Source organism: Ambystoma mexicanum, chromosome 5p (assembly GCF_040938575.1).
Source record: "Ambystoma mexicanum isolate Mex_15411 chromosome 5p, UKY_AmexF1_1, whole genome shotgun sequence".
Taxonomy (NCBI): domain Eukaryota; kingdom Metazoa; phylum Chordata; class Amphibia; order Caudata; family Ambystomatidae; genus Ambystoma; species Ambystoma mexicanum.
In genome coordinates, this window is record NC_090930.1 from 191,261,546 (window position 1) to 191,277,298 (window position 15,753).

At 44.0% G+C, this 15,753-nt stretch overlaps 1 protein-coding gene across 4 annotated transcripts in view; it reads right to left on the minus strand.

Moving 5' to 3' along the window:
* The window catches only part of PAK3 (p21 (RAC1) activated kinase 3), a 460,078-nt gene that overhangs the window by 183,871 nt on the left and 260,454 nt on the right, over positions 1–15,753 (minus strand). For 2 of the 4 annotated variants that reach the window (XM_069612609.1, XM_069612608.1), the window contains exons 3-5: positions 11,215–11,315; positions 7,942–7,986; positions 6,455–6,608 (exon numbers count right to left, since the gene is read on the minus strand). In XM_069612609.1, coding sequence (XP_069468710.1) covers positions 6,455–6,608; positions 7,942–7,986; positions 11,215–11,315 — 300 coding nt within the window. The remainder of the gene's footprint in view (positions 1–6,454; positions 6,609–7,941; positions 7,987–11,214; positions 11,316–15,753) is intronic. The other 2 variants (XM_069612611.1, XM_069612610.1) reach the window with 1 other exon arrangement.

The window sequence follows — 15,753 nt, forward strand, 5'->3', positions numbered from 1 at the left end:
AGGTGGACTCTCTACAAGTGTCCTTCAGTGTCCCACAACACTCAGTATTTGCGTTTACGGTATTGGACCCGCTTTGTGTTCCCATCCTGTATGGCGAGAGAGCAACCTACACTTCCCTTGCTTCAAACAAAATTGGTTACCTGCAGTTCACAAAGAGTTATTAGTGACACATTGAGGGGCCTCTTGGGGGTGTCACAGTGATCAGTGTCATGACCCTGGACCAATCTGAAAAATGTTAGTGTGTTTAGGACTTAGATGGTATTAGGTCTTTTGCTCGACGAAAAGCGTCTCAAATTTATTTTGCTTATTCTCTCAAATTTGACCACCTAAATGTAGATGGTGTGTTCGGTTTATGCAATATTGGTGGGATGCAGTGAGGTGAGGGATGTTGAGGGGAGCTGCGGGGCCTCTCCCCCATAGTCTGTGGAAAAATATTAGAGACCAGCAAAATAATTGGGACCGTTCTTTTGAGTGATAGTGCTACATCTCTTTGATAGCCCAATATTACAAATAAAATATTTCTGATGATAATGGTGTTAATGTTTCATTGTGCTAGGATTGTATTTTTTATTTGTGAAGGGCTAGATGTACGGGGCTTCCACGTTGGCCATATTTAAAACTAAAAACATAGAATGAAGTAAAATCAAAGACATGTGGCCGTGCAGACGCATAGTGCCAGTCTACAAGTGTACATTATGTCATGTTATACAATATATAAATAATATACAATATTATAAATATAAAAATAAATATACAGTTTTCAGGTAACATCTATGAGCCTTTTTTATATAATCAAATATGGCCATCTTGCGCATCAGAACTAAAAAACAGTCCAGTTGTTGGAGGAGAGAGCTTTGACGCACGACATCTATTCGACAAATTAACAATTCTTTTTTTCCTTCTGTGCAGTAAATCTGGAACGCGTATTCATAGGTGATACCGAAACATTGAGAAGTATTAAAAAAAAAAAAAAAAACACAGGGATGAATCAGCAGACAGTTGTGAAAAAAGTAAGCAGATAAAATAACTAGGTATTCCTTCTTGCTTTCATTTCGTCTTCCTGAGCAGGAAACAGCATGTGGGAGGCAGAATTAGCTTGTTGTGAGCCCATCCGAATTATCCAGCTGCTTTAAAATGGCAGACAGCCTTCTATTTTCATTCCAACTCCTACACAAAGCAGTATAAAAAGAACACTGACGAAGACAAGTGCATGTTTTGCTTGCAAATAGTGCACTTTCCATCAAATCTAGCCTTTAAAAATAAAAAGAAAATACTAGGCGATTGAAGATTTTTGGCAGTAAACAACCAAATGTCATCGCAGCTAACAGCAGTCCTGACTTGTTCTCACTGATCTACAACATTTCCAAAAATGAATGTGCTCAAAGTCTATTCAGTTTCGGATAACTAAAAAAAACACAAGTTAACTTGAACAAACACAGGGCAGGCAATTTCTGAAGTGCTTCTCGGTCAGGTATGATGGCGGCTTAGAGAATACCCTTTGTCAATTTCCACCTGGATGGCGATGGAAGATTTAGAGAAAAACCTACCGCCGACCCCGGGTCCTACTACTACCCCTTGATACACCAATGTCCCCTATTTTCAAAAAGACATTTCTTTGCATTATTTTCGAAATGGCCCTAGCTGACATATCCTTTCTGCTTAATGATCCAGATTAACACTAATTTATAAATCAATCATTCTGTAAAATCACCTGACAATCACAACATTTTCATAACCAGAATTTAGGAAATGTACATTCCCATTTTCAATGCATTTTACTTTCTTGGCCTAAATATGAACAATTGCTTCTGATCATTAATTTAAAAAACGAGTATGTCTCAGAGACAGTAACCTGGCACTGTGGAGAGGAGATGGCGACTGCTCTCACTACCAGGGAGAAACCCATAGCAGCCCAACCCGAGAGGTGGACAGTGGCTGTGGAGAGGGTTCCAATTCCTGTCCACTCCCCCGAGTGCCAGCATGCTACTAACAGTACACCTCTTTCTCGAGCCACACCTTCAATACAAGATTCTGCCAAGTGTTTCTACGCATCTTGTGACAACACATCGTTCACGCTTGAAATTAAGAAGAAGCATTAAAGTATGAATCCTTAATCCTGGAAATCCTACGAGAAAGCCTATAAAGGATGGAAAAACAGAGGCGAAAAATAACTATTTCAACCAACAAATCTCAGAAGCTAACAAACCCAAAAAACTGTTTGATATATTAAGGCTTCTTAAAAAACCCAAAGGCCAGTTAACTCCCTTTACCCCATCAAACGAGGACTGCACTAGAATACAGGCTGTGTTCCAAGATGAAATACTTAGAGCCAGGGATAAAATTCAAAGTCGGGTCTCAACCAAATCTAGCACGGTCTGCCACAGATTGCTGACCTCTCCCCTTGAACATTCAGTGCTCCCTTAGGATTGCACCTCGTTTAGTTTCATGCATCTATCCAACCTTGACCCGTTAGCCACTACGGGTACTATGCGTCCAACATGCATCCAACAGCAGGACCAGATAATGTAATTCCTCCGGAACTCATCCTTGATAATACGGATACCTTTGTTCCATTCTTAGCCCGATTTGTCAATGCCTCCTTCTGTGCACATGCAGTTCCTGCTGACATTAAAAATGTAATAGTCACGTCTCTTGTGAAAAAACCTGGAGTGGAAGCCAAGGACCCCGCCAACCCAAGACCCATCAGCACCTGCAACATTTTCTTGAAAGTGCTGGACAAAGAAGTAACTCAGCAGTTTCAATACTTCATAGAGACCACAAACATACTTCACCCCAGGCAATCAGGCTTCTGACCCGCTCATAGTACTGAAACTGCAACCATTGATCTACAGAGCCATATGCTCAGCATTATGGACTGTGGTAAACCCGACCTCCTAGTATTATTGGACTTAGGCTGTATTCGATTTATTAGACCACAAACGTCTCATACAGACCCTCAGAGACACTTTTCTGCCCTGACCTGTAAGTGGGTACTATCTTCTTGACCAGCAGAACATCTAGAGTTTGCTCGGAGAATGCTACATCAAACCCCATTTTTCCCACCTGTGGGGTGCCCTAGGGTGCTTGTATGTCCCCCATACTGTTCAATCTGTACGTCCTCTCACTTTGTAGCCTCCTAGAAAACTCTGGAGTCTTTGGGACTAATTACACTGATGACAGCCAGCTGGTCCTAGATCTCTCGGGGGATTATACCAAGGACAACCTACTCCTCCAAAACATCTACTCTCAAATAGATTCTTGGATGGTAGACAGCTGGATGTGCCTCAATAAGAGCAAGACGGAGCTCCTCGTCTTTGGCTCATCACAAGCCAGGGCTAAACTCCCTAACTGCTACCAGTCGTTGTCCATCCAGGACTGTTGTATCCCCGTTAGGGAGAAAGTTAAAGTTAAAACACTTGAGGTACAACCAGATTGCGCACTGAGTGCTGAGGCCCATGTAAATCTAGTAACCAAGAACTGCTCATACCATCTCAAGATTCTCAGAAACATCCGTCCCTATCTTACTGAGGAAAACCCAGCCTCCATTACTAGGGCTACTATTCAAATCAAGATTAGATTAGTGCAATGCACTCTTAATCAGCGTGGATGAAAAAAGCATCCAAGACATACAAGGAATCCAAAATGATGCAGTCCGGATTATTAAGAAAGTTCTGAGAGGGTGTCACATCTCAAATCATCGACAGGAACTGCAATGGCTACGGGTCATTCAGTGAAACTCAGCTCATGTATGATTAAGTCTCGAGTTTAGATATTGCTACTTGGCGGTGAGGCAGGAATTTTTAGAATGCCTTTGGCCAACTCCCGATTCTTAATAGCTAAATTGGGATTTAGCTGAAGATCGGATAATCTACTCTGCTATCCTACTATTGTGCTAGACCAATTTCCCAGCACTAACAGAAGACATATGGAAGCACGAATCTTGTCAGTTCATTGGGGTGTCATAGTTCAAACCAGGGGTGTTGCTAGGTCTGGAAAATGTTCAGGGGCTATGCTAATGTCAGGACTGTCGGGACTCGGGGCTAGCTAGCATTTTGGTTGCAGCCCCTGAGCTTCTATCCTGGGCTACAACCAAAAGACCAGGGGCTAGAGCTCCCTTAAGCCACCCCCCAGCAATACCTCTGGTTCAACCCCTCCTTATTGTGCTCCAATTATAGCTCAGACTTGATTCCTCCCAAGTTTAAAGGACCTTTTTTTTAGTCAACCAGTTTTTCAGACCTTTACATCAATCACAACATGTTTTAGGATGTAACTCTCTCCACCACTTTTCAGAATGTAAATCACTTTTCCAAGTGGGCTGTATTAAAAAAATATCCAGGGTCTAAGCCTACTGACCCACCTTAACTGCACCGCTTGGGAGGTTTTAAAAACGCTATACTTATTAATCATGATAAAATTACAGAAGCATGGAGCCCGGTTCCTCAAGCACTGATGATACTTAACTATTTTGCACCCCAAAAGCTCCAAAATGCCTGCTCGACGATCATCAGCTTTTAAATATGCACCAAAAGGAGTCTCCAGTACTTCTCCGAGAGCAAGACCTTGAACATCCACCAAAGAGGAGATGTTATGATGTATTCACAATGCTATACCATTACTCACTCTCAATGGCGTATCCTGCATCCAACGGCTATAGAAACATTAATCTTAATACTATACATTCTCATCAAATTGAGTTTAAAGATGGCATGATGGTTTTACAGTAGGTTCTGAGACAAAGGCCAGTTTTAACAGGACACCCTTCTGCATGCATCGACTCACAGCAAACTACTCGGTGCATATTTTTGATGCCACTGTTATCAGCCAGTGGTTAATAAATATCTTTCAATGCCTCGCCTCATACGTCATGACCCAACACCATTTCAGCCAGATAAACCGATCAGATAGCACAGCGGGAAGAGCGCTCGCTTTGACATCCGTGCAGAGCCTGCCGATGCACGTTCGAATCCCGGCAGGGCCAAACTCAGCCATTCATCTTTCCGAAGTCGATAAATGAACACCACACACGTGGGTAATAATAAGCCACGCTCAGATACCTGAGGGTTTGTATAAATGTGCATTTTCTTTATTAAATGCAAAAACATCTATCAATATTGGCCTGTATCATTCAGAATGCCTCAAGGGTTTTTCTTGACGTTTTCCATAGGAAGCCTCTACACAAAACTAGTGGGGGAGGGAAGAGGGACTCGCAAACTTCAACACCACAATCAACAAATAGGCTGAAACCAAACAGGACTACATTAGGATCAACTGTCTCAGTGACATAAAATGACCGAAATGCTGTTTCTCCCTCTACCTCACTGGCACAGTGCTCATTCTCTTTGGAGCCTCTACCAAACATGCTCCAGTGCAAAGCTGACTGATAGAAATAAAACTCTACTGGTTCACACCCCAACTCATCAGCAAGGCTTTATTGATTGGCTTTGCTGTAGGCTGCAACCTCTAAATGAAAACTAATTTGCAAGAAGTTAAAGCCTTACCAATAGTTTTCACTCCTCAAGCATCAACCCGTTCATTGGCTCAAAATCAAATCCAGGCGTTTACCCTCTCTAACGTCAATGGCAATTACACTTTCTCAAGGTTTCGTACCTGCCACGTGGGCCCACAGAAAACTGCTTACCAGACTTCAGCCAAACTCAGCCAAACTCACATACAAGAAAGGTACTCAACCACCTTGCAAAATATATTGAGACCACCTACCACTCTAGATGTGCATTAAAATCAAGACAACTTACATCACCTTCAAAGCAATGACATCCGACGCGCTGATCTACATGACCAAAGGAATTCATGATCTATGGAGGCAATACTAAAATATGAAGTCATGACTTTGCCTTTTGCCAGGTTTGACTGCATGAAAAACTAAAAAGAGCAACACTAGAAAGCAGGCATGCTCTTGCTATGCACCCAGTCTCCCAAATAGCTTAAGCAACTGCAAGAAACTGGTTGACTCTCTCTCCCTTTCTCTCTTGACCTTCAGGGAGGAACTAAAACCTCTGCACTACTTTGCTGAAGGCGAACTGTGGAAATATACCCCTCCTATTTCTTTGCCTTTAAGTAGCCCTTGCCTAACTCGCAACCCTTCTCCGCCTCCCTTTCTCAGTAATCCTTCAACCTGTTGCACAGTGCTCCATTGCTTTCCAGAAACATTTGCACCATAGAACTCCCCTTGCATATATCTGTAATGCAACACGTCATCAGATGTTTCCATTAAACCTCACACTGACCTAAAAGTATTTTCCTGTGGCCGAAATCCCTTAGCAAAAGGATAGTCATAGTTTAGAGGGTAAAGTTATAAGAGTCTTCAACAGCCTCAATGTTAAAACTTATCACATCTGAAAAAATAAGTGTATAATGAAGTATTTTCCCCTCATTCAGAACTTGTGCACGCCAAGGGGCTCATGCCTTCCTTCCTTGAACCCCGCAATCTACCTACCTCCCGACGTAAAGCTCATGTATTTCTGGTTGTTCACAGTCTCTTTGGAATCATAGAATTTAAGGACGTCAAGGACCGCTTGCGGGTTCTTCTTCTGCTCCAGTTTGGTAATGTTGGACGTCTGGAGTAACCGTGCCCACTGCTCCGGAATTCCCTGGGATGGCCAAATGAAAGAAAGAAGACGAAAACAAGTGCTTAGAAACCAGCAGCTCGGCGGCTTTCACTCAGCAGTTCAACACACAAAGAGTCCATGCTACCTTTCAGAACAGATTCAGTGATCTCCATGGACGGCCTACATTTACGGACATTCGAAACTTGCACATGGCAATCATATCATTCTCGCTATCAAACACAGAGCTCAAACCAGGACCCAAAAGAAAAAAGAAAATGAAACAATTGTTGATGATTGTGATTGGGAAAAAGTGCATGAGGTATGTCTTTAAATCAATACCAATGAAACATGGTTTAAGGTTTAGCTCCCCCCCACCCCCCTCCACCACAGTGATCCAGTGCAGACAAGAACAAAACTTAATCGGTGTCTGTGGACAACGCAGTGTATTGTGGGGCTGTGATATTGGGTCTTTGACATGTAAGGGATGATACAGACTCTTGTTCAAATTTGCTGGTCTCGATCTGGTTAAAAAGACAGCCTCGCCCCCAACATTTCAAATTGCAGGGATCCAAAATCGTATATATCTAGATCAGGGGGGAGTGCCCTGTACGTACACGTACAGCCGTGAAAGGGGATTGCAATTGTGCATTAATATTTAGGTTTCTTAATTATTTTTTTTGTTTGCCAGATCGGAACACTGAGTTGTAACACTGCCCGCATGGAAGCTATTTTTCTAAACCCCCTGTGACAGAATGGATGGCATAGGAGGAAGGGGCTCAGAAAATAGCCTTGAATGAGTTGTCCATCATCTAAAGACTCAGGATGGCATTTCGGTAAAGATCAAATTCCGGAAAATTGGATGTGTCCCATAGTTTTAGAATCGCTTTACCATAGCGGTGCCATTTAGCTCATACAATGTAATGTATTTTCTGCTATAGACCCACTGGACAAATCAGTGGTAGCTAGAGTGCCTCTATGCAGGTCATAGGGCCCACCCAATCTAGATATACACATTTCCTGGGCATCCTTCTAAGGCAAGGATAGGAACCTACGGCGCCCCAGAGGTTTTGGACTGCTAGTTCCATGATCCTTTACCATGGACTTTACCAGCTAGGGCCGATGGCCATTGTAAGCCATTGTAGGCCATTGTAGGCCAAAACATCTAGAACGCTGCATGTTGCCTACCCCCGTTCTAAGGGATCCTCTGCAAAACAATGTGCGACATGGGTCTCCAGAATTTGGGGCTAAATGATAAATAACGTGGGGTAAGCCAAGCAACAACTCTACTGCACACACATGAACCTGCAGCTGCAAGTGCTATGACATCTCAAAGAAGCACTTTGATGCAAGCTTCTTTTTTGGGCCTGTGACGCACCTCTGGGATCTTCCCTGTGCACATCTGAGAGCCATAGAGATCTGGCTGTAATGGACGTAAATAAAGAAAGAAAAGAAAGTTAAAACAGAACGGGGGGACAACTTAGAAGGGGGGCAAGGAGGTGGAAGCCAATGGGTCAAAAACACGGGAAAGCCTACAGTCACACGTAGGGCAATTTCTAGTAGGTCAGGCACTGGGAAGGAGACAGCAGGATAGATTTTGGAAAACAGAATTGATCACAGTTGTCCCAAAGTTTGGAAGTATCATTTTCCTTGATGCAATAGGCTTTTCTCCCCAGGGACCCAGATTGTGGTCGACCTAACTTCATAACATAAATTTGAACATAGTCCGTCAAAATACTACAGAGGTAGTATCAGGTCTCGCCCCTTTACGAGATATTCCTTCTGACCACTTCCGCCCCATGCAGCTTTGCCCAGTCAGTAGTGCTCATGCATGGAACAGGCCTCTTGTACATATTGGAAGGATTATGAGCGAGTGCCCTGAAATGGCTTACATTGGCAAAACTCCCAATTACATAAATGTCTCATCACTGCACGGCAATCCTGATCAGCAATATGCACCAAAGCAAAAAGGGATGGTTGGAGAAATGTCTTCCAGCAATGCATCGATGAGGGAACTATTTGCATTGTGCAAACATGGGTTCAGAATCGCACTGCACTGGTGCAATGCTCACGTAGCAGAGGTGAGCTTCCACCAAAATCAATTTCCAAAATCTACCTTTCTCTGGGGTGCGCGATGACCCAAGCCCCAACCTTGCAACACACCCTGAGAGATGAGCACATCACATGTATAGCACAACTATTTTGTATTTCAACCGGGATCTGATGAGGGCAGAACACAGAGAGGGCTGCTCATGTAGAGAATAGCATGGTGCGGTGTGACCTTTTTTACATGGCACTTCCAAACTTTTCAGAGGTAAAGAAAGTAAGGGAGGAAAAGAAAGGTTGCTGGAGTGTAAAGAGACCGGAGTCTAGTCGGCAAATCCCACCGCCAACAGAACGCCTCATATGAGTCATGAAGACGCCTGCGCGTGGAAGGGACACCTGAATAATCATGTCATGCTACACACCGAGTAAGATGATCATTGTGTGACCTGTGTCTGCATACCCTCAAATGCAGATTGCAACATCAGATTCTCTTTGATGAACCTCTGCCCGCCACTGTCAGAATATCGCGACAAGTGTCGGAGACAGGTATCGGCCAGAGGGGGTATGCAACTCCTCATGGGGCACTAGTCATTTCACTCGTTCGTGTGTAGCAGTGGGGGGTGGGAGGGCTGACAGATCAGAAAGGAGTGTGGGAGAGGCGACCACCAAAGGGTTAGAACTATCATGCCGGTAGCGGTCACACTCTGGCAGCATGATAATGATGATAATGCAAGGTGTCAGTCAAACTTAATATTCCTGTCCCAAGACACCAAACTACAATGGCAAGTGGGTCAGTCGTGGTCTACACTCAGTGCATGTGAAAGTGTAAAGTAGGAGTATTGTTAAATTAACCAGATCTAGGTGGGTCTTTAAAGCACTTAGGAGTAGAACTGGCCTATAGGGCAATCCCCAAACCAAAAGCGCAAAATGGTAGTGTGTGCCAGTCTTTCTGGTCAAAGTGGGACACTTTTTTTGGCCAATGTGGGCCAGTTTGATGAGTTACTTCACACTGTGGCTAGTAGTTTTGACCAGTGTTGCTGAAAAAATATTCTTTAAATTGCACAATTTGCATCACAGGTGATCAAAAAACTCCCACTTGTGTACTATTCTGACACAGTTGCAAAAGGAATTAATTGCCTTTTGCAACTGTGGACCACTTTTTCATTGGTGGCCGAGACAATTGTATGCCCCAGTTCGACCCGGACTAGAACTGCCCTTTTCCAGTGTATTATCGACCCGGACTAGAACTGCCCTTTTCCAGTGTATTTCTTGAGAAGTTTGATCATTTCTTTGGACAGTCTCTTGAAAATTTCTAATCAAACAATTACGCTTCATTCCTACTACGAGTGCTAAGTAGAAGGAGTCCTTGAAATCTCACACAAGAGACCCTCACCCATTAATTTTCTCTGCAAGTGTGTTAGGTGCAGGTTTACTAAAATCTACGCCTGCTAGAACACACATCATGGACAATGTTGCAGGGTCCCCTTTTCAGATCACACCACCCGGGTCACCTGCAGACCTGGTGCTACGCTCAGCTCTAGTGCACAAATGCAAGGGCCTGGTTTACTAGCCTTCCTTTGCATGCACAAGCATGATCTGGACACAGAATATCAATAGCAAGCCTTCTGGTGCATCCCTCCCAATGAGGCCACACAGAGATGGTTCTATAGTCCATTCCTCCAGCTAACCAAAACCTTGGTTTGGCATTCCTATAGGAAGGGCTTTGCTCGTACAATGCTTCTATAACGTCTTGCTGCTGAACGAGAGGCCTACTGTGGAACAGAAAGACCTGGATTTTCTAATAGTATTTACTCCAAAATGGATTTAAAGGCCGTGTGCTACTATTCCTTCCTGAGGAAGTATGTTTAAAAGGTGGCATGAATCAGAAGAATTGTCCTTATGTCTTCTACCACCACTGCTAATATGGTTAAAGTTGTGGCCAAAGGTTAGTAATCTGCTGCACACTACAATGGCGGCAGTCAATGTACATTCAATGTTGGATTTATTGGCCAGTGAAATATTTAGAAAAATCAATGTAATGAGACATCTTCGAGAACAATCATGGGTGGGCAAATCTGCCAAATGGGGCTAGAGTGATAGCCAAAATAACAGAACCCGAGCTCTGCTTAAACCCGGTCTGCGGAGTATCTTTTAACATATGCATGAATGCATCTATGGAATACTACCCCCTCTGCCCCCAAGAGTCTTAACATCTTGTTGGACAGCGTCATTGTACCCACAAATCTCTCTGCAGGTTATGTAAATAGTGTTACTGGGCTTTCCAACTGATTGGATCCTCTTTTTTACTGGTTGCTCAGGATTATTGCACGCGGTGGATGTCTTTCCGAGAATGTCATTGTCCAACACGCATTAGGGGTCAGGGTACAGGAGACTATGGACTGCGGATCCACGCCTGCTCTTTCGTTATCCTTTGGCAAAATGTGGGCCTGTGACTCATCGTGCCACAGTGAATGGAAACACGTTCAATAAATTAGACACATTGGAGGTGGCCTTTTAGAACTACCCCTCATGTAAAGCTTGCTCGGCAACTGATTGCAATAATTACTTTGTGTCAAGAGATGGAAAAACTCAGAAGGTTACTTACAGTGAATTCGCCAGTAATGGCATCGAATCCCACATGAATTGTATGCTCAAAGTCCGAGGGTAGGGATATCTCGGGGCGTTCTTTTTCCTTCTTCTTATTGGCTAAAAAAAAAAAAGAAAAGAAAAGTAGTTGACATGGAGTTGTTTATGGAAATGTGTAATGAACAATCATTTCAAAGGAATCAATTTAAAACCCATGTAACCTTAAGTGCAATGAACCGCAACAATGTCAGTCGGCATTTCGATAAGCCTCAGTCACTAACAGCATCCAATCTGCCCAAGCAAGAGTGACCAGACTACTCATTGAAAAGGGAAGCATGGCACCGCATCCTTCCATGCTGCATCGCAAGTCCATTGGCCTCCTCTAGCAGACATTAAGATCTACCCATGGTTCAAACATGAATTTGTGTATCATTTCAATTGTACACAAAGACAACTCAGAATGTGTACCTCCGGCTGCCACTCTTCCGATGTCTATGTGCATCCCATAAATTCTTTGGACTATAACTCCCATCAACCCTTGCCATCAAAGTCAATATAGAGGGATCATGGGAGCAATAGTCTAAAACAATTGGAGGTAGGTTACAAATGTTCAGACTCACCTGAACTGCAACAAGGCATTGATAAACTTGTTGCATGTCAGCGTTTTTGAATAATTTACCAGTGATCAGGTGGTGTAAGGAACTCATGGTGGCAACAGTAAAGACGGACACAAGTGATCACAGTTCAAGGGCGTTTATTAAACTGCTTAGGTAGGATTGAAAAATGCCTAATCTAAACCTAAACCTAGAATGGGAGCAAGCTTCGACCATCAAACAATAACGAGGCAGTCCGAGTGGCGTCTTGTCAAAATAAAAGGGCCTATACTGAAAAACCCTTTGACAATCCTTACGCTAAATACAAAAAGAAGTGTGGGATAATGTTATTAAGAAAGAAAGAAGTGTTCACAAATTATAAGTTAGGATGCAGTAGTTGGGGGTCTCCCTTCCCCACAGGATAAGGTAAGACTCTGGAGTGCAGTACACGCTCGAGTTTCCCAGCACGAGCTAACAGTTCCACTCTGAGCAATCAGGAGCTTCAGTGGTTAAGTCTCTTTTCTACAAAAAGTATTTTGCTGCTGTGGGCCTGACATATTCAAAATAATAAACAAAAAGGTATTTTCTATTTGCACGTCGGGTGATCCCTTTCACCGTTGGAGCCCCCTCTTCCCGTGTGCAGATTCCTAGAAAGTTCCTTAATGATATCAGGACCTCCGATAGCTATGTTTTCTTTGCTTTCGAGGGCCTGACGGTTTCAACGTATCAAAGATTAAATAAAAGTTCTTGAGTTCTTGAGTTCTTTTCTGATTTTATTTGGGTGATAGCTCTTCCCCCCCTGGGTCCCCTTCTTCTGGGCTCAAATCACTCTCGAATATCAGTTTCCCGTCTGTCGGGTTCTCTCGGGCATGGCATGCATTCAAAGGTTTAACTTCTTGGAAATGTCTTTGTTGCATTCACGGGTCGGTGGGTGTTGGCTTTTCACCCTTGGATCCCCCTCTTCCGGGCGCAGATCCGACAACTGTTCGCCTCCCTCGATCGTGTTCACTATGGCTTTCAATTCAATTTTATTGGTCACATTCGCAATCTTCATATCGTTTTGTACAGTTCACTGTGGACATCCCGCGGCCGGATTCACTCTTGTCCACACACTGTATTTCGGGACTTTAGACTTTCCCCCATTTTTATCAGCATCCCTCTTTCGTGTTCACTCTTGCCAATCTTGTCAATCGTACCTTTCTCATTGTACTGTTACGATGCAGGATTAATTTCCCTAAGCTTCACAGTCATCTGTGGGTCAAAGATCTTTGACTGTACAAAGGATTTTACATGACCCCTGCATGACCACTTTCACCTCCTCACCTTCCCCAAGGCCTTCTGGTTATGGTAGTTTCAACAATTGGGTAATTGGCCAGAGTTTCCTAAGTGAACACCCATGTGTTGCCGAACTGCTCTGTTGCTGGTTTTCCCCCCTTTTAGCATAAGTAGCTTTTTATGCTTTCACAGTTCAATTAGCCGTTCAATACAGTTTGGTTTCCTATCAACTCTCCCATCAACTCACCGGCTGTGATGAACTGCTTGGCTTTCTTCTCTCTGGAGTCAAGGTTGGTACTACGGAGACAAGTGTCTCTTCCCCCGCTTAGTTATCAGCGGAGGACGGTCTTGTGTACCATTGACATGTGCTGCAACGCATGCTGGCTACTGTTTGCGGTCTTACGTTTCCTTCTGCAGAGGTTTCACAGGATTTGGTCGGAAAGGGCAAGGTCGCTTCTCTCCTTATCACCCTCTCCGTTTGCGCCGTCTTTCTCCTCCTCTTCAACTGCTGTGCTGAGTTAGCTCCCTCATCGTGCAGTCTGCCTTGCTCGTATTGCCCTCTTTCGCTCTACCTTTTATCCCTGTGAGGAAGGGAAAAGGCCGTCAGGTGTGTGCGGTTTTGGTCTAATGCCTGACCTTGGTGTTGGGACAGGTAAATGGCTCAAGTGTTATTTCGTCATCCTCTGTTATATGCTAGCACCGGAAAGGTGGGGGGAGGGGGGCAGGCTAGAATGTTTGAGCATCCTACGTGGTAGGTTGGGGAAAAGGTGTTATAAGTTAGGGGATACGGTGTCTCACCTGCCATTGTCCCACTTCCACTCCCCGAGGACCCCCCCCCCCATCCAGGTGATCCTCGCTCACTGGTCCATCCCCAGGAACTGGATCCAATAGCGATGGCCGTTTCCTGGCCACCTGGAAGACAGACCCCCACGGATTAGTCAGGGAGACACCTTCAGGTTTCTCACAGTGGGTTGGGCCTTGTGCAAATGCACAGATACATTTCTTGCATTTCTTGCTCCAAGTGATATGGACAATGGATACTGGACGGGAAATTAACTCTATAGGTGCCACAGAAGACCAGATAATCTGTGTGAACTAAGAAAAAACGAACTGATAAGAGCAAGGATGGGTTGTTATGGACATGGCATTAAGCCCATGTCTATAAAGCCACGCGCAGCACACACATCCTAAATAGAAGCAGCAAAGGAAGATCCCTTGGCATATTTCAGGTGAAAAGGTCTATTACTACTACTACAACTACAGGTTGGGAACGCAGCTTCAATGACAAAGGGCACCGTAAATAAGCCGGTCTTTCACAAACATCAGCTACCATCGCTTGCGCTGAATAGTGGGTCGGAAGTACCACCCCACATACAGTGCAGCAAACCAGCTGTGGCTTGATAGTGTTGCAAAGAGGTCTCATCCTATCAAAGATGAGGGCAGCGAGGAGGAATATTGGTGGTCTATGTTATTGCTATGAAGGGCAATATTGGGGTGGTCCATATGATAACAAGGCATTCATCCAACATGCTGCACTGAACTTCTCCGAGATATAAAGTACTCCATCCCCCTCACTGGTTGTCCCAGCACTTTGCTGAAGATCTAACTAATCCAAGGAACTCACAGTTTTGACATTTTTCAGGAAATGATGAATCAATCAGATACGTTCATCTGGACCACGGGGGAATACAGTATGCAAGATCACACACTCGTCGTATAGGAAAATTGTGGTTTTGCTCGTAACCTTTGAACTGCTCAAACGAGCAACTGCATACCTAGAGCTTCTGCCTGTACTTGTGAATAAGTGCCTCCATAGGAAGCAATTAGCAACTCATTCCCTTTGTGAATGGTGCATCCTCCTACAGTAACATCATGGCAGAGGATTAGAGTGTTCCTGATGAACCACCGTGGCACAATTGCAGGGGGATATGGCATTTCTTTGCCCTGCCAGTCATTGTTGTTTGACGAGGGTAGAGGTAACTGGATAGATTTTATGTTTTATCCGATTCTTGCATGCCTTCCTTTTCCATCCACTCCCTGCAATGCTGGTCCATGGAGACAGAGGGTGGAAACGGGGTGTTGAATGAGCGGGCATACAGAAAATCATAACTAGGGTATATTCCACCCCCAAGATGCCAGTGACATTGAGGACCACTCAAGCTTTGTTATTATTGTCTACTAGAGGTCACTCAGAACGTATCAGTCTCCAAGATGTGTTGGAATGTATATGCATTATTCCATCTCAGTGTAATCCACGAGCAACTGTACTGCCTACACAAAACGGTGTAGAGTAGCTTGCTACTGCAGTATCAGTGTCATTATGTCAACACTGTAAGAGTTCACAGTACAATTCAGAAATCAGAATGTCGAAGTACATATACAAGCACATTCTCTCACCATTGTCCAGTATGCAATGCAGGCATTTCAACCGACAGGTGACAGAATACAATGCATTATGAGTGGTCCATTTATCAATGCATTACCCTCTACAGGCAGTGTACCAAACTATCCTCATTGGTGGCTTGAAATAATAGGACTAGTATCAGTATTACTGTATTATTTATGCACAGAAGTAGCTTCAGGAAGCAATAGAGCGCTTTACAAATCCTCGATCTATCTACTCTCTGTATATCAAACAGACGCAGATCACATTTTTGTTGGTGCACCACCTAGTTGCTATCAGCAGCTCC